The sequence below is a fragment of the Opisthocomus hoazin genome, chromosome 19, assembly GCF_030867145.1.
Source record: "Opisthocomus hoazin isolate bOpiHoa1 chromosome 19, bOpiHoa1.hap1, whole genome shotgun sequence".
In the NCBI taxonomy this organism is placed as follows: domain Eukaryota; kingdom Metazoa; phylum Chordata; class Aves; order Opisthocomiformes; family Opisthocomidae; genus Opisthocomus; species Opisthocomus hoazin.
Window position 1 is genome coordinate 6808253 of NC_134432.1, and position 17324 is coordinate 6825576.

Sequence of the window (17324 nt, forward strand, 5' to 3'; positions counted from 1 at the left end):
CGTCCCAAGTCCTGTTTGGAATTCAAAGCCCCGAGGTTTTTATGGCTAAACCCCCCAGTCCTAAGGATCCCTGCCTGCTGCAGCTCACCGTGACCCATGTACACCTTTCCTGCCATGGGGGGGTCACTCCTTGCACCCCATTTCCACTGCCCCCCAGCACAGCTGTCTGCCCTGGCCGGGCTGTGCCCGGCTGCCAGTCCATGCCCTGCACCCAAGGGCTCTCCCGCTACTCGGGGACTGTTTCTCCCTGTGATGCAGGGAGGCAGTGGCACAGCTCCGTGCCCCTGGCAGAGATGCCAGCTTCTCCCCCAGGGCTGGCAGCATCGCCGGCTCGGCAGGGGAAAGTGGCCGTTACCCTCCCCCAGCTGGTGAGTGCCACTGGCCCGTCCCAGTCAGAGCGGCACCCCGCATCTCAGCATGGCTGGAAAAGGGGGGCTGAAGAAGAGGGGTTCGGTGGGGAAAAGCAGCCGAAGGTCTGTTGGGGACGCGCGGCTGCCAGCTCGCTGCCTGCCATGCCGGGCGGCAGGACCACGGGTGTCCCGTCCCGGCAAAGCGCCTCGCCATAAACCCCGGGGCCGGGAGCCCGATAACGGCGGGGCTGAAGTCCACCACGGGGCAGGTCCTGGGGAGCAGATTCCAGCCCTGGGCTGGCGGCGTGGCCTCCCCTGCCAGCCCCGTGCCTCTCCCGGCTCCGTTTTACCATCGCCAAGATGGCCGGGCCGGCGGTGCTGGGCGCGCTGCTGCTGCTGGGTGAGCTCTGCCGACACCGGGGTCGTGCTGCGGGCTGGGAAGGGGCCGCGGCGCTGGCTGCTCCGCTCCATCCCCCCGAGTGTGAGCTCCCCTGGGGATCGCTGCTTCCCCCAGCTCCAAGGGGCTGCGCTGCTCTGGGGGGATCCAGATCAGCCCAGGGCAAGCGAGCGCCGGAGCCCGGCTGGGCATTGCTGATGACTTTGCTCAGCGTGGGGAGGAAAATGCCCAGATTTTCCTGTTTCCCCAAAACGGGGGCTGAGACTCAGCACGGGGGTGCGATGGAGGGTCCGTGCCCCAGCCCCGGCCGGGCTCTGGCACCCCACGGGCACGTGGGAACGGGGCTGGCAGTGGGAGATGGCGATGGTGGAGACGTGGGAGGTGTGGGGTGCCGGGGCAGAGGCGGGGGGTCCGCTCCAAGGGACGATGCTGCTGAGAGCTCAGCACTCCCCCCAGCCCGGTCCCAAACCGGGGAGCCCGGACGAATGTCACCTGCAGGGCACGTGTGCCCTGTCACCTGCGGTGGGCACCGTGCCCGCGGGCTCTCCAGCCCCGTCGTCTCTCCCGTAGCCGTGACCGTCCTCCCCAGCGGGCCCACATCTGTCAGCAGCTGCAGCAGCGCGGCCGAGCAGCTCTGCAACTTCATCTGCGACTGCAGCAACTGCTCCGACGAGAACCAGTGTGGTGGGTGCCCCCCAGACCCCCAGCCCCCCGGCCCTGCTCCCGGGCCTTGCTCATGGGGGACGAGCAGGCGGTGGAGCTGGGGGCATTGTGGGTGCAGGTCCCCAGGTGGACACAGAACCCCAGGGTGGGCACTGGACCCCAGAGTGGGTGCAGGACCCCAGGGTGGGTGCAGGTCCCTGGAGTGGGTACAGGTTCCCTGAGTGGGTACAGGACCCCAGGGTGGGTGCAGGTCCCCATCTGGACACAGGACCCCAGGATGGGTGTAGGTCCCCCAGGATGGGTGCAGGTCTCCAGGGTGGGTACAGGACCCCGGGGTGGGTGCAGGTCCCCAGCTGGACAGAGGACCCCAGGGTGGGTGCAGGTCCCCTGGAGTGGGTGCAAGGTCCCCTGGGTGGGTACTGGACCCCAAAGTGGGTGCAGGACCCCAGGGTGGGTGCAGGTCCCCCTCCCGGACCCAGCCCTGCCCTGACGCCCTGTCTGCTCACCCATGCTCAGGGTACCTGCGGGGCTCGGCGGGGCTGGGCACCCGCTTCGCCTGCGATTTCGAGGAAGGTGACTGCGGCTGGCGGGACATCAGCACCTCGGCTCACAGATGGGTGCGGGGCCAGGCCAGCCTGGACGCCTGGGGCACGGGGCCCCACTCAGACCACACCGTGGGCACCGACCTGGGTGAGTGGGAGCTGCTCGGCCGGTGAGCGGGCACCGGGTACCCACAGCACCGCACTGCAGGGACATGGGTGTCCTGAAGCCGGGGTGCTGGGATGCCCATCCTTGTGGGGTGCGGGTGCCGGAGCAGACCCGTGGTGGGGCAGGAGCGGTGCCGGGTGCAGCTCCGGTGCCATCTCACGGGGCTGCAGCCCCTGCTCTGCTCCCTGCCCTCCCCAGGGTGGTTCATGGTGACGGTGTCTCCCCCGGCAAAGACCACGGCCACGGCCTGGCTCAGGTCACCGGCGATGCGGGAAGCGGCCGCCACGTGTGAGATCAGGGCTTGGTACCACCTCTCGGGAAGCGGTGAGGGCTCGGGGCACCGGGCACAGCTAAGCCATGATAGGGGGCAGCTGCCCCCGAGCCACCGGCACCTCGAGATGGGTGCCGGCCATCCCCGTCACCTCCTCCCTGCTCCGCCAGCGGGGCCGGTGACGTCCCGGGGCTCCCCGCAGGGCTCAACCAGACGGAGCAGCCGGTGCTGCGCCTGGCCATGGCGTACGGCGACGAGGTGGTGGGGCTGTGGCGGAGCCCCGAGCGCTCAGCCGAGGGCTGGCACCAGCTCATCGCCTACCCGGGCCGCGTCGCGGAGCAGTTCCAGGTGAGGTGCTGGTACCCGGGCAGCGTCCCCGCGAGCCGGGGCCAGAGGAGCCGGGTGATGCTCCGGGAGCCGAGGGTGTCTGGGCGGCTCGTGCCATCCCCGGCCTCTCGTCGGCAGCTCATCTTCTCCCTGACGCAACCGCCCGCGTGCGGGGCGACGCTGGCGCTGGACGACATCATCTTCCGGAACTGCGGCTTGCAGGGTGGGTCCCGCGCCCGCTGGGGTGAGGCGGGAGCCGCCATCCCCAGGGATGCTGGCTGGGGCTTTGCACCCCGGGAGCGCTCCCGCTGCCCGCTGTGTCTCGGGGCACAGGGCGCGGGGCGGGCAGCGAAAGCCTGTCCCTCGAAGAGTGCATGGAGGGATGTGGGGGGAGCCCAGCCCCGCGCTGACGGCGTGTCCCCCCGCCCCAGAGCCCGGGCAGGGGGTCTGCGGGGCAGGGGAGAGCCGCTGCGGCCAGGGCTCCTGCCTGGCGCGGCACCGCTTCTGCGACGGCACCGACGACTGCGGGGACGGCTCGGACGAGGACGCGGCACAGTGCGGTGAGCATCGCTGGTGCCGGGAAGGGGGTCCTGCCCGCCGGCCCCCCGCCCGCAGGGACGGGCTGGGGGTCTGCCCTGGTGGGGGGGGTCACCGCAGCTCTGCCCCATGGCCGTGCGGCCGGAGGGGTGAAATCACACAGAGGGGTTTGTGGAGGGGTCGGCCGATCACAGGGCCCTCCCTGGGTCACTCTGCTGTCCCTCCCTCCCTGCAGAGCCCTTCGTCCTCTGCTCCTTCGAGGAGGGTCTCTGCGGCTGGGAGGCGGAGGCCGGGCAGCCGGCGTGGGAGAGGAACACGAGCCTGAGCCTGGGGCCCGCGTACGGCATCCCCCCCCGCGACCACAGCAGCAACAGCGGGGCCGGTACGTGGCCGGGCACGGGGACCCCCGGGACCCCCGCCGCGGGCAAGCCCCCGGCCCCTGGGGTAACGCATCCCTGGGCTCGGCTGATGGCCGTGCTGGGAGAGCAGCGCCTGGCACCGCGTGCCCAGCCCGGCACCGCTCAGCCCCTTTCCGCCGTCTCCCGCAGGATTTTTCCTCCACGTGGGCAACGCCTCGGCGACGGGGGCCAGCGGCACGGCCCGGCTCAGCAGCCCCACTTTCCAGGCCACCAACTCCTGCTCCGTGAGTGGCAGCTGGGACCCCTCGTCGCAGCCCGCATGGGCGCGGCGGTGGCAGGGGACAGGGTCCCCAAGCTGCAGGGACCCACACATGGGGCTGGAGCGGCGGTCGGACCCCACATGGGCATGGCGGTGGCAGGGGACAGGGTCCCCAAGCTGCGAGGACCCACACATGGGGCTGGAGCTACAGTCGGACCCCGCATCGCAGCCCGTGTGGGCATGGCAGTGGCAGGGGACAGGGTCCCCAAGCTGTGAGGACCCACACATGGGGCTGGAGCGGCGGTCGGACCCCACATGGGCATGGCGGTGGCAGGGGACAGGGTCCCCAAGCTGCAAGGACCTGCACATGGGGCTGGAGCGGCGGTTGGCCCCTTGCTGGGGATGGGCAGCGGGGTTTTGGGGGTGGTTCGGTGGCACCTCCAGTGCCCGCGGGGAGCTCCGAGCTCCTCCTGCCCCACCTCTGGGAGCGTCCCGTGGGGCAGCAGCTGCGCCGTGGGGTGCGGGGGGCTGTGTGCCCCTGCCCGGGGCTGCTGACCCCCTCCCCGTCTCCAGCTCGTGCTGTACTGTCACCTCCACGGCTCGGCCACGAGCAGCCTCCTCATCTCCTACGTGACCAACGCCACCAAGCACCTGGTGCGGGAGAGGACGGGGGACCTGGGCAGCTGCTGGGTGCGGGAGCGAGTGGCCTTCGACGTGACGGAGAGCTTCAAGGTGGGCTGGCGCCATGCGGGGGGAGCGGGGCTGCCTGCGGGCGAGGGGCACGGGGCCACCCCCAGACCGCGTCCGTGGGACCGGGGTTGTGCTGGGAACTGGACCCAGAGCTGAGCCTCTGGTGCTGGCGTGTGCCACCCTCGTGACCCTGCACCCGCACCTCCAAACCCCGCTGCCAGCCCCCGCACCCCAGGGACCACCCCGCCAGGAAGGGGCGGTTGGGGGAGGGCGTCCATCCCGTGTCACCCCATGCCTTCTGCTGTCCCCCACAGCCACCCACGCCGTCCGGCCCCCTCCCAGCTAGCCGTGGACTGCAGCCCGATGGCACCCCGATGATGGCACCCCGACAGCACCCCAGGCAGCCGCAGGCCATGGCTGTGTGCAGGGGCAGCCCCAGCACCCCAAGCCCACCGTGGGCCTGCCAGCCCACCCCCCACCCCCCTTCCAGCCGCAGCATCGCCCCTGTTCCCCCCAAGCCCCTTCCTGGGGGCAGCGCGTGTCGGCCGCTCGCGGGAGCTGGGTGCTCCCCGCTGTGTCCCCCTGCCCCACGGCATCCCCCAGCCCCTCCGCGCTGCGCAAGCCCCCCATGGTGACGCAGCTGGCGCGGTGCTTCCCTACAGGTGCTGATCGAGGGGGTGGCCGGCGACGCGGGGACCGTGGCCATCGATGACCTGATCCTGTCTCCGGGCTGCGTGCAGGAGCTGGGTGAGCCGGAGGGCGGCCGTCCCCAACCCCTGCTCCGGCGCGGGCAGTGGTCCCCGGGTGTCTTGCGCCGATGGCACCATCCGGAAAGGACCCACCGCAGGGTCTGCCTGTCCCTCTGCTCATCACGGCCACCATCCTGGGCGCAGCGTGGCGAGCGCTTGCCCTGGGACCCACAGCCTGGGTCACCTGGTGTCCTTGTCCCGCAGCTGTGACACTGCAGCCCCTGCACCCAAACCCCCTGCCCGAGCCGCGTCACGAGGCAGCGATCGCCAGCTCCTCGGTCCCCTTCCTCTGAGGGCAGGGCAGGGACGGGGCTGGGGGACACGGAGAGCCAGGGAGGTGCTCGGGGACAGGGGACCGCGGTTTGAAGGGGTGACGCCAACGACGCTGCCGCGCCCTCTCACCGCCGCTCTCCATCCCGGGCCGTTCTGCCACCAGAGAAGCCTTCGGCCGCGCTGCCGAGCCGGGCGGGTGCTGGCCCCTGCGTGGCCGAGGAGGTGGCCTGCGACAGCGGGGGCTGCGTCAGCGCGGAGCTGGCCTGCGACTTCGCCGAGACGTGCGCCGACGGCTCTGACGAGAAGCGCTGCGGTGAGAGCCGCGGGCGGGCACGCGGCTCCCCGGTAGCCAGGCGCTGGGGGCACCGGGGCGGGGTGACCCGGGCACCCCTTGGCTGGCACGGCCGGGGGACGTGGGTGAGACGCTGGGCTTTTGCAGGAGAGACCACCTTCGAGGCGGGGACCGGGGGCTGGCACGACGTCAGCGTGGGGCGGCTGCGCTGGGGCGTGCAGATGGCCACCGAGCTCGCCGACGCCGTCCTCACGGGTGAGGCCATTTCCACCGCCGCGACCGCGCTCTCTGGTCCCCGGCACCGAGGGAGCTCCCGTCGTTCGGGGACCCCCAGCTCCCACCCAGCCGGGGTGGGTGGGTGCCGGGCAGGGTGCTGGGCTGGGGGTGCTGCCAGGGATGCGGGACCCCAGCCCCGACCTCTCAGGGTTTTTTCCGTGCCCAGGAGCTTTCCTGGCCCTCGAGGCAGGAGAAGGACAAATGGTGGCTGCTGCGATGGCACGCACGCCTGTGCTGGGCCCCTCCGGCCCTGCCTGCGCCCTGGAGATGAGCTACCGCATCCACAGCGGCCCCCAAGGTAGCCCCCCGCCCACCCCGGCACAGCGCGGAGCCCCCCACACCTGCCTGCGCTGCCCCCCCAGCCCCGCTCTGCCCCATCACACCGTCCTGGGGCTGGGTGTCCCCGTCCCCTGTGGCAGTGGGCTGGGTGGGTGCCAGGGCACTGGGGGGCTGGCGGTGGGCTGGGTGGGTGCCAGGGCACTGGGGGGCTGGCGGTGGGCTGGGTGGGTGCCGGGGCACTTGGGGGGCTGGCGGTGGGCTGGATGGGTGCAGGGGCGCTGGGGGGGCTGGCGGTGGGCTGGATGGGTGCAGGGGCGCTGGGGAGGCTGGCGGTGGGCTGGGTGGGTGCCGGGGCGCTGGGGGGGCTGGCGGTGGGCTGGGTGGGTGCCGGGGCACTTGGGGGGCTGGCGGTGGGCTGGATGGGTGCAGGGGCGCTGGGGGGGCTGGCGGTGGGCTGGATGGGTGCAGGGGCGCTGGGGAGGCTGGCGGTGGGCTGGGTGGGTGCCAGGGCACTTGGGGGGCTGGCGGTGGGCTGGGTGGGTGCAGGGGCACTTGGGGGGCTGGCGGTGGGCTGGATGGGTGCAGGGGCGCTGGGGGGGCTGGCGGTGGGCTGGATGGGTGCAGGGGCGCTGGGGAGGCTGGCGGTGGGCTGGGTGGGTGCCGGGGCGCTGGGGGGGCTGGCGGTGGGCTGGGTGGGTGCCGGGGCGCTGGGGGGGCTGGCGGTGGGCTGGGTGGGTGCAGGGGCGCTGGGGAGGCTGGCGGTGGGCTGGGTGGATGCTGGGGCACTCAGGGGGCTCCCAGGGGGTGGCTGGGGTCTGCGGGTGTCCGCAGCCCCCGCACTGCCTCTCGCACCCAGGCTTCCTCGCTGTCAGCGTCGCGGATCACACCGCCGGCACCACTCAGCTGGCCTGGCAGGTGTCGGGGCGCGGCGGCGTGGCGGGGGGACACGTCCGCGTCCCGCTGGGGGAGAGGCCTCGGCCCTTCCAGGTGCGCCAAGGGGGGCACGGGGTCCAGCCCGCTCGGCGCTGCCGGGCACCCCGGGGCTCACCGCCGCCGCCGCGCCGTCCCCAGGTCGAGCTGCTGGGGCTGGTGGATCTGCAGGACTCGGCGAGCGCCGGTGTTGACAACGTGACGTTGGTGCAGTGCCACCCCGCCGTCACGCCGCCGGAGGCCACGGGTGCGGCCGGGGGCCGGTGGGCGGGAGGGGACCCCAGCCCCCTGCCCGCAGAGTTCCCACGGGGACTGCCTGGGGACTGCCTGGGGACTGTCACCCTGTCCCCGGGGACAGGACCGCGGTGCAGAGCCCTGGGGCTGGAGCCAGGCACGCATCCTGCGCTGGGACACCTGCACGGGGCGGCCCCGGGGAGCGGGGCGGGGGAACAGAGGAGAGGGGATGTCGGGGGGACCTGTTTGCTTTCGGGGTGCCTCGTGCCCACTCCCTCGCCACCGTTGCGTCTCTCCAGAGCTGTCCTGCAACTTCGAGAGGGGCACCTGCGGCTGGTACCAGGATCAGGCCAGCGACTTCGGCTGGGTCCGCGGCACGGGGCAGGGGCAGGGCTCCGACCACACCACCGGCTCGGGTAAGGGGCTGGCTGCTCTCCCCGGGACCCCAGGCAGCCCAGGGGACCCCACAGCCTCCTGTCCCCAGGGCTGGGGTGTGCCCTGTGCCCCCCAGGCAGCCCCATGCCCGTGGGGCAAGCTCAGCTGGGGCAGCCCAAGGGCACCCCAGTCCGGGAATGGGGTGCAGACACAGCTTGGTGCACCCATGTCCGTGTCCCCTCCACTATGGCTGTCCCCAACCCCAGGCTACTTCCTGGCCGCGGACCCCTCTGCGCCGTGGAGCCGCGGGCAGCGGGCGCAGCTCGTCACCTACTACCAGGACCCCGCCGCCGCCCCGCGCTGCCTCTCCTTCTGGTACCGCCTGGCCGGCCCGCAGATCGGTACGCAGCCCCGCAGCGTCCTCCCGGGGCGCCCAGCCCCGCTCCGCTCCCCCACGGGGTCCCCAAGTGTGCCGGCCGGCTGCCCCACGCTCCCCTCTGCCCAGGCACCCTGAACCTCAAGCTGCGCCTGGAGGGAGCGGAGGAGACGGTGCTGTGGACCCGGCGGGGGACCCAAGGCAGCGTCTGGCACCGGGGACAGGCGATGCTGCCCGCCACGGGCCAGCAGCGGTACCGGGTGAGATTCGGGTGCCTCCCGGTCACCCTGTGGCACCGCGGGGCCGCCTGACGCCGCTGTCTCGGTGCCAGGTGGCCTTCGAGGCCCTGCGGGACGGGTTCCTGGGGGACATGGCGCTGGACGACGTGGCGCTGACGGCAGGGCCCTGCGGGGCCGAGCTCTCCTGCTCCTTCGAGGCGGACGCCTGCGGGATGGCGGCCAGCGTGCCGGGCGCCTGGCTGCGGCAGAGCAACGGCACCGGCACCGCCGCCGGACCCCCGGCCGACCACACCACCGGCACCGCCACCGGTACTGGAGCCAGGGCTTCCTGGGTGCTGGGAGCTCTGCTGCCTGTGCTGGGTGCCCTGCCTGCCCTGAGCACCCTGCCTGCCCTCCCTGCCTGCACTGGGTGCCCTGCCTGCCCTCCCTGCCTGCCCTGAGCACCCTGCCTGCCCTCACTGCCTGCACTGGGTGCCCTGCCTGCCCTGAGCACCCTGCCTGCCCTCGCTGCCTGCACTGGGTGCCCTGCCTGCCCTGAGCACCCTGCCTGCCCTCCCTGCCTGCACTGGGTGCCCTCCCTGCATTTCCTGCTACTCTAGGTGCCCTGCCTGCCCTCCCTGCCTGCACTGAGCACCCTGCCTGCATTCTCTGCCTGCACTGGATGCCCTGCCCTGAGCTCCCTGTCTGCCCTGAGCACCCTGTCCACTCTCCCTACTGCACTGGGTGCCCTGCCCACCCTCCCTGCCTGTTCTGCCCAGGGTGTTCAGAGGACCCTGCTATACCGGGGCTCCTCAAACCTGGGGCTCCCTAAACCCGGAGTTCCCCAGCCCCAGGGCCCCCCAACCCCGGGGCTGGGGGGATCCCCAAGCCGGGGGTGCTGCCCAGCCCTGCGGTCCCCTGGTGCCCCCGGCAGGGCCGGGCGGGGGTCACGGTGTGGGGGCTTCTCTCCCCCCAGGCCATTACATGGTGGTGAGCACGGGCAGGGGGTCCCTGCCTGCGAGGACCGTGGCTGCCCTCACCTCCCAGCCCTACCAGCCCTCCGCGCCCGCCCAGTGCCTGGCCTTCTGGTACCAGCTGAGCACCGGGACCCCAGGTGAGCGCCGCGACCCCCCCAGAGTCCCCAGGGGCACCCCCGGAGGGGTGAGGGTCCCTCACGGCACGGCCCCGGACACTCTCTGCATGGCGGCTGCCCTGGGCAGGCTCCCTCGGCGTCTTCGTGGAGGAGAGCGGGGTGCAGAGGAAGGTGCTGAGCGTGAGTGCCATGGAGGGGGACGCCTGGCACCGCGGCCACGTCACCGTCCGGGCGGACGACGACTGGCAGGTGAGACAGGGCAGGGTGGCAGGGGCCCTCGTGGTGGGGAGGGGGACAGGCCGGTGGTGCCCACCTGCCCCCCGCTCCGGCAGGCGATATTCGAGGCGGTGGGAGCTGGGGGGGACCACGGCTACATCGCGCTGGACGACCTGCACGTCTCGGACGGAGCCTGCCCCGAGCCAGGTGAGAGCCCCCGCCGCGGGGACACCGGGAACCGGCCAGGGGGGACACGCGGACGTGGGGATGGGGACAGCCTGTCCTAGCCATTGCGGCTCTGCCACGGCCGTCAGGCACCCTGCTCCTGCCCTGAGCTCGGCTGGAAGCTGGGGAGGGGCTGGGGGCTGCCCCATCTCCCACCGGGCAGCGCTGGGTGCACCACAGTCCCCCGCTCCTCCCAGCATCCTGTGACTTCGAGCGGGACACGTGCGGCTGGAGCAGCCCCCCGGACCCCCGCCTGCACACCTTCGCCTGGGGCTGGAAGAGCGGGGTCCCTCTTGCCAAGTACCCCGGCCCCGAGCAGGATCACACCCTGGGCACCGGGAATGGTAGGAGACACCCGTCCCTCCCCGGGCACCCTGGCACGGCCGGAGGGAGGGGGAGGAGATGGATGGGGTCACCCATGAATGTCCTCCGCAGTACATCCCGGGGGGGTCCCTGTCCCCTCCTCGTGAGAGGGACAGCTCGGTCCCAAAGGCAGCGAGGAGCGGGGCGGGGGGGATCTCATCTGCAGAGGGGCGCGTAGAGGACGCATTGCAGGAGCTGCTCTCCGGAGGCGCCTGTTTCTCTGATGGTTGATCACCACCGGCTCAGTTATCTAAATTTTAGATACATGAATTTAAGAGGGATGAATCTTCATGCCCGTGATCATAAATGGGTTCTCAGTTCATAATCGCAAGCAAAGAAGGTGCAATCTTCCTGCGCATTTTGGAGGGGGGGGGGAGAGCAGGACACGATGGGTGGGCTGCAGAACTTGGGGGGCCACCGTGCGCTCTGTCGCTGCCTGTCCAGGTCACTACGTGCACTTTGACACCAGCATGCTGGGCGCCGGGGGCACGGCCGCCCGGCTGGAGAGCCAGCTCCTGCCCGCTGCCGCCGACTCCTGCCTGCGGTTCTGGTACCACATGGACATCCCGGAGCACCTCGGTGAGCTCTTTGGGGCGCGGAGGAGCTGCTGTCCCCGGGGAGCCCATCACGAGCCCCGACGGGGGGGGCTGCAAGCTCCCTCCCCACCCACGGAGCCGTGGGCGCTCAGGTTCAGCTCCGGCGGGGTGCTGGGTGCTGCCATGCCGGGGGCGGGTGGCACGGCCAGGAGGGCCCAGGGGATCCCGGGGGCTACGGATGGCTGCTGATGTCGGGGTGTTCGTCCCCCCCGCCGCGTTGCAGCCTGTGGGGAGCTGCGGGTGACGCTGTGCAGCGCGGCGGGCCGGCGCACAGCGTGGAGCGTGGCAGGGCACCGGAGCCGCGGCTGGCGTGATGCCACGGTGCCGGTGCAGAGCACCAGCGAGTTCCAGGTGAGCGGGGCCACCCCAGGGTGCGGGGTTCCCTCCGAGGGTGCCCTCCCCGGCCATCACCCCCCCAGACCCCACCTTCCCCCGCAGATCATCTTTGAGGTCACCACGCGGAGGTGGCCGATGGAGGGGACGGTGGCGCTGGACGACGTCGTGTACAGCGCCGGGAGCGGCTGCCATTCCGGCACGGCGGTGCCGGTGCGAGGTGCGGGGCCGGTTCCGGCTGCGAAAGGTCAAGGCGGTGCCGCTCAGCTCTCCCGGGCGGTGGGTCGAGCCCGGCAGCGTCTCCTCTCCCCGCAGGGAAAGCCTCCGGCGTCTTCGTGGCAGAGGTGGTGCTTGGCCTTCTGCTGGGCATCGTCGTCCTGGGGCTGGGGGCTGCCGGGGGCTGGTACTGGCTGAAGCGGCGAGGGCCAGTGAGCGGGACGCCGGCGGCGAGCGACACTCTGCAGGGCTTCGACAACATCACCTTTCGAGACGTAAGGCCAGGGGTGAAGGGCTCTCCTGCTTGCCCCCGACCGCGCCAAACCAGCATTTTCCTCAAAGCTCAGCAAATCCCAGCCAGCTCCCCCGAGCCCGCGCTCTGCCAACACGTCAGGGAGGTGCAAAGGGCTCTGCCTCTTATCGGCTTGCGGCGAACAAGTGACCCCGAGCTGCGGGGCTGGCCTAGAAACGCTGCTGCCGCCGCCGGGCAGCTGCTCCAGAAAGAGCTGAGGCTGCGATCCTGCTCCCCGGAGCCCTGCAGCCAGTGGGTCGAGCAAACATCGCTCATCCTCTCCAAGGCAGGAATTTAAAGCCGCGAGAGGCAGCGGAAGGTGGCGTTTCCTTCGCCGGGGTTGGTGCCACGCAGTCCTCTGCGGAGCCGCCAGCCCCAGGACTGTCCCCAGGAGAGGACGCGAAGCTCCCGGGCGTGCCGGGGGTTTGGTTCCGCTGCCGGGGTCGGGGTGGGCCAGCGCATGGGTTCTCCCCTCCTTGTATTTCAAATCAGAACATGCTCACGGTAACCGATTCCTCCTCACCCTTCTTTACAGGACAAGGTCATTATCACCCCGGTGCAGAGAGAGGAGGATGAGGCTTGACATCGCGCGCCCGCAGCAGTCATCGCCCACTCACGCCCGCGAGGCGCACGCAGGGCAGAGCATCCCTCCCGCAAGCCCTCACACTCCGGCTCTCGGCATCCCGCAGCGGGCAGCGGGGAGCTGCCGCGGGCGCTCACCCCGGGGTGCCGGGCCCGCAGAGGGACCTGCCGCCACCTCCACTACCTCCGAGCGCTCGGGAAAAGCACCCTTATCTTTTGTAACACGAACTTTCTGCACCCGGCCGCAGTGACGTTGCCCATGCTTTGACCGGCGCCGGCGGCAGGAGCTTCTGGCAGCCGCCGAGCAGGGTCCCAGCTGTGGCAGGGGGTGAAGCGTGCGGGGCTGGGCAGAGCAGTGGGTGCTGCGCGGGGCACCAGCCCCCTCCCACAGCCGGGGTTAAGCCGAAGGGCACAGTCCCCACGGGGAGGGAGCCCAGCCCAGCGCTTCTGCTGGTTTTGCCGCTGGGAGGGCAGGGAGCAGAGCGGGGGGCAGCACGCAGCACGCCCCAAGCGCAGAGCACCCCGACCCCGCTGTATGGGTGCCCATCTACCGCAGGACTGCCCGTGCACCTCTGAAGGCTCTTGATAACTTCATTGGGAAAATAATGAGGATGCCAAGGCGCAGGCCGGGCTCAGGGCTCGGGCCCCCACACCTGCACCCACAGCCACCCTCAGCCCAGGACCCCTCTCTTTCCCCCCCACAGTTAGTTTACCACTGTGCAACGCCTAAACTTGCCCCCCAAGTGCCACAGCAGACCGGCCCAGCCTGCGCAGGCGACCCCCCCTTTTGGGATCCCGCTCTCCCCACACCGCCCCTCATCGGGAGGGGATCGGGGCACTCTGCTTTCCCAGCCTGGGACCGAAGCCCGCTCTTCCTCTCGCCCCACCGCCGACACCTCTCCCTCGAGCTCTGTCCCGCTCAGGCTATGGCACAGTCACAGCGAGCTCCATCCCTACGGCCGCACCGCGGCACCATGCTGGCAGCGCCCTGCCGGAACGAGCCCCCGGCAAAGCCGCGCTGCGGGAGCTGGGTAAGGGCGGAGGAGAGAGCCGAGGAGGGCTCTGGCTTCCCGCAAGCGCCCGGCTGGGTGTCTCCGCGGCCGTGCTGCTCTGCAGAGCTCCCCAGAGACTCCGCTCCAGATAAAGCCACGGTATCGATTTACCTCCGGGCTGCGAGCCAAAGCTGCAGTCCTGGCGAGGCAGGAGCGGAGCAGGCAGGCTGTGACAGCCCAGCAGCCCCCCAGCCCCGCTTCCCGGAGGAAAAGGGGGGCTGCAGCCCCAGCCACGGCCAGCCGCAGAGCTCGCTCCCAGCTGGCAAACACGCAGCAACCGCCCTGCGCAACGGAAGGGTATCAAACTTTATTATAGATCTCTTTAAAACAGGCTGGAAGGAACAAACAAAAAACGGCATCGTGATGCAGCGACCGAGTCGTCATCCCAAATGCAGACACTGACCGACCCCCAGCTCTCCCAAATTATTTATAGATAATATATCCCACCCGTCCCCCAAATTGCTCCAATTAAACGATCACGTTTCGGATCACCCCAAGTGTCTTAACATTAGCTGCTTCTACACACCAAGACGCACACGTTTTCTGGCAAATCGGATGCGGTATTTTTTTGGGTTTAGTTCCTCAATCTCTGGAAAGGAGGAAGGAAAAACAAAATCAGGAAAATCGCTTCTTTTAAGGTTGCCTTTTTACAGCAGGTACAGATTCGGCAGATTTCCCCCCCAAAGCAAGTCTGAAACCCTCTTGTTCAGCTTGGCAATGCGCAGAGCGGCTCTGGCGGGTAAGGAGAGCCCGCCAGACGAGATCAGTCGGAGCAAACTGATTTCGAGGCTTTGTCGTCATTTCCCTTTGGGGCCAGTTTCCAGAGGTTTTCCGATATCCTTCCCACGCAGCTTAAGGCCTGGAATAAGACAAAGGAGACCACGACCATCAGCTGCCACCAGCACTCCATCCTTCACCCGGTAACTCTATTTCCTCAAATTTTCGCTGTAAGGAAGCGAATATCCAAAAAAGAGGGCAGTGGAAGCGGGGTTAGGGAGGATCCTACACTAGTTTCTAGGAGCACCGGACTAGTTTCAGACAAAGCTCCAATTCTTGCTTGTGCACAGAGTGTCTTCCTAGAAAACGCTATCTGAACCGGCCCAGGAGAGCAGCAGTAACAGCAGTGGCTGCATGACGCTTTCTGTAGCGCAATCAGGCCTTCCCGGGTCCCAGAGGCTCACTGGTTTCGGGGGGGAAGCAAACAGGGGTCGTCCCCAGGGCCCGGCCCCACGCAGGAAGCTGAAGAACAAAGGAGAACAAGAGCTCCGAGCTCTGCTTTGTCAGCAGATCCATGTTTCACCAGAACGCGGCGTACGGACCCCGCACCCGCACCAACCTGCGGCCAGCAACCGTTCCTGACGTGGAAAAAGTAACATGAACCAAAACGGCCCTCCCCGGCACGAAAACATTGTCACTCCTTTCGAAGTCTCCTTTCTTAACTCACCGATGGCCCTCTCGATCTTGCCCATGACCTGGTTGTTGGGGATTGCTCTTCCCGATTCGTAGTCAGCAATAACTTGTGGTTTTTCATTGATTTTCTAGAAGGAGAGGAGGCGTCTCACACACTGGCTCCGGACGCGGCGAACACCCGGCACAGCCCCCCAGCACTCACACGGACAAGTGACAGCCCCTGACCGTGCCAGGATCGGAAGACAGAGCGCTGCTTCCAGGGTGGCTCCACCATCACCGGCGCCTCCCTCCGCTACCCGAGTGCCACGGTGACGGTGACACCCATCCCAGCCAGACCCCTGCCTCCCTCAGCCTCCCGCAGCACCTCCACAAGGCAGCAGGGAGCTTCTGAACGCTGCCAGATGGTACAAAAAAACCTCCCATCGGTGCCGAGCTGATGGGAGCGGGGGGGAAAAAACCCTCCTACCAGCTCACCAGCCGCAGCAACGCTCCGTCTCCAGGCAGGCGTTCAGGGGCTGCGCAGACAAACCCCCACACCGTTCCCCACATCGCTAACATGGCCCGGAGATCAGATATCGGAGACGCTGCGCTCACCCAGTTTACACTGGTGATACCCAGCCCACCGAGCCTGCCCACGGGGGGACAGGGAAGCGTCCCCCTTCGCCTCGCGGGGCCTAAGCCCGCCCGCGGAGAGCGGGAGCGGCGGGCGATACTCACGGTGGCCAAGTCCTTCTGCGTCATGCCCTTGCTCTGCCGGCCCTGCTGGATCACCTTGCCCACCTCCAGCGGAACCCTGTCATGGTGCAGCTCCTCTGTCTCGCGGTCGAGCTTGGCCGTGTTCTTTGTAATGAAGTGTTGTTTGTTTTGGCCTGCCGCCCCTGCGATGCAAAGCGGCAACAGAAAAAAAAAAACAAGGACAAACAAAACCAGGCTCAGAGCTGGGCCAGAAAGCGTCCAAGTGCTTTTTCTCAGCGCTCAGCTGCCCAGGATCCCAAGGAGTTTCCAAGCCTGCAGCGCGCCGGCCCCAGCGCTGATCTCGGGCGGATCCCCGGACACGTTACCCTAACCCCGCGCACGCCGACGGCTGAGCGCCGCCACGCAGAGCCCTGCCCTGCTTCGCTTCACGTCTGAACGGGCAAGGCTTCGCTGCCGCTTGGGGATTTAACACCCAAACCTCACTCCAGACGCCCACGCTCACGCCACGGCGTTGGGGGGTCGATATTTGAGCTCGCAGCTCGCCTGCTCGGCTGTGAGGCAGCGCAAATAAGTGGCCCCCAGTCAATTTTCCGATGCCTTTCGTACGTGAACTCTAACTCTGCTCAGCTCTGCTGAAAGCCTGAGGTTCAAGCGCACGCCCTTTGTTTTGCCCCCTTTCAGTCTCAATATTTAAGTGATAGTCTGAACCCTTTCCCTCGCGCCGGCCCCTGCCTCTCACAAAGCCCTGCTCGGGGACCGCCTGCTCGCTCGGTCCCACCAGCCCCGTCCCTAAGAGCGGGGAAACGGGGGGAAACGGGGACCCTTCAGAGAGCAGCGCCTGGGGAAGGCGAGCGGCCCCGGAGACCCCTCAGCGCGGCAGCGGCAAGGGATGAGCTGCGAGAGCAGGGAGCTGGAGGGCTGCGAAGGCTCTGCCGGGACCGCCGCGGCCTCCCGAGCGCCGGCGCTCCCGCGGGCACCGAGGACCCGAGCTCCGGGCAGCCGGCTGCGGGCAGCGCTCCGCGGGGCGGCCGGGCGGCCTTTGGGAGCGGCTCCGGGGGGGGAACCGGGCCGGGGAGAGCGGCTCGGGGGGGGGGGGGGGGGGGGGGGAGGGAACCGGGCCGGGGGTACCCACACTTCTTGGAGGTCTCCACATCCTCTCCGCGCCGCTGGGCCGCCAGGATCGCCTGCGGGGAGCAAAGGAGCCGGGCTGGGCGCTCTGCCGCCCGGGGCCGCCCCCTCGGCCGCAGCCGGGCCCCGCCCGCCGGCTCGCCCGGGCCCCCGCCGCGCCAGGCCCCGCCGCCCCCCGCTGACCTGCTTGGACTTGGCCTGGGCCGCGCTCGGGCCCTTCTTGCGCAGCACCGTGACCGTGTCCCAGTCGCTCTCCGCCATGGCACCGGCCCCGCCCACCACCGCGCGCCGCCGCCCGGGGCCGCGCCCGCCGCGCAAGGGGGCGCAGCCCGACGCCCGCCCTCGGGAGGCGGGGCTGGCCGCCGCGCATCCCGATAGGGCGGTGCGCACGCCCTTCAGGAAAGGCGGCCTCTCATTAGCGGGTAGAGGCGCGATGACAGGGGGCGGGGTTTCGGGCTCCTCAACGGCCTTGGCGTAATGGCGTCCCAGGCGTGACGCCCTTGCTCTTAATAGGCACAGACAACTATCAATCATCCTGCTCCCTATCCGATTGGCTAAT

General features: G+C 69.6%; 2 protein-coding genes across 3 annotated transcripts; one reads left to right on the forward strand and one right to left on the reverse strand.

Annotated features, from left to right (window-relative positions):
• Positions 1 to 570: 570 nt before the first annotated feature.
• Positions 571 to 12719, forward strand: MAMDC4 (MAM domain containing 4). Of its 2 annotated transcripts, XM_075439680.1 has the most exons (29): positions 571 to 750; positions 1318 to 1431; positions 1927 to 2100; positions 2317 to 2442; positions 2592 to 2737; positions 2855 to 2939; positions 3148 to 3276; positions 3489 to 3635; positions 3802 to 3896; positions 4445 to 4603; positions 5224 to 5308; positions 5747 to 5896; positions 6023 to 6130; positions 6318 to 6449; positions 7287 to 7417; positions 7502 to 7607; positions 7894 to 8010; positions 8236 to 8370; positions 8475 to 8605; positions 8677 to 8893; positions 9540 to 9677; positions 9784 to 9905; positions 9989 to 10079; positions 10295 to 10441; positions 10905 to 11039; positions 11280 to 11407; positions 11495 to 11609; positions 11705 to 11880; positions 12433 to 12719. In XM_075439680.1, the coding sequence occupies exons 1-29, from the start codon at positions 711 to 713 to the stop codon at positions 12478 to 12480; spliced, it is 3627 nt and encodes a 1208-aa protein (XP_075295795.1). In that variant the 5' UTR covers positions 571 to 710; the 3' UTR covers positions 12481 to 12719. The 2 variants fall into 2 exon arrangements, with proteins under 2 accessions (XP_075295795.1, XP_075295793.1); XM_075439678.1 differs by lacking the exon at positions 571 to 750 and having other exon boundaries at positions 805 to 1431.
• Positions 12720 to 13818: 1099 nt separating this feature from the next.
• On the reverse strand, positions 13819 to 17066 carry EDF1 (endothelial differentiation related factor 1). Its single transcript, XM_075439565.1, has 5 exons — positions 16949 to 17066; positions 16770 to 16821; positions 15659 to 15819; positions 14976 to 15069; positions 13819 to 14390 (listed from the first exon to the last, which is right to left on the reverse strand). The coding sequence occupies exons 1-5, from the start codon at positions 17024 to 17026 to the stop codon at positions 14329 to 14331; spliced, it is 447 nt and encodes a 148-aa protein (XP_075295680.1). The 5' UTR covers positions 17027 to 17066; the 3' UTR covers positions 13819 to 14328.
• Between the last annotated feature and the right edge of the window lie 258 nt (positions 17067 to 17324).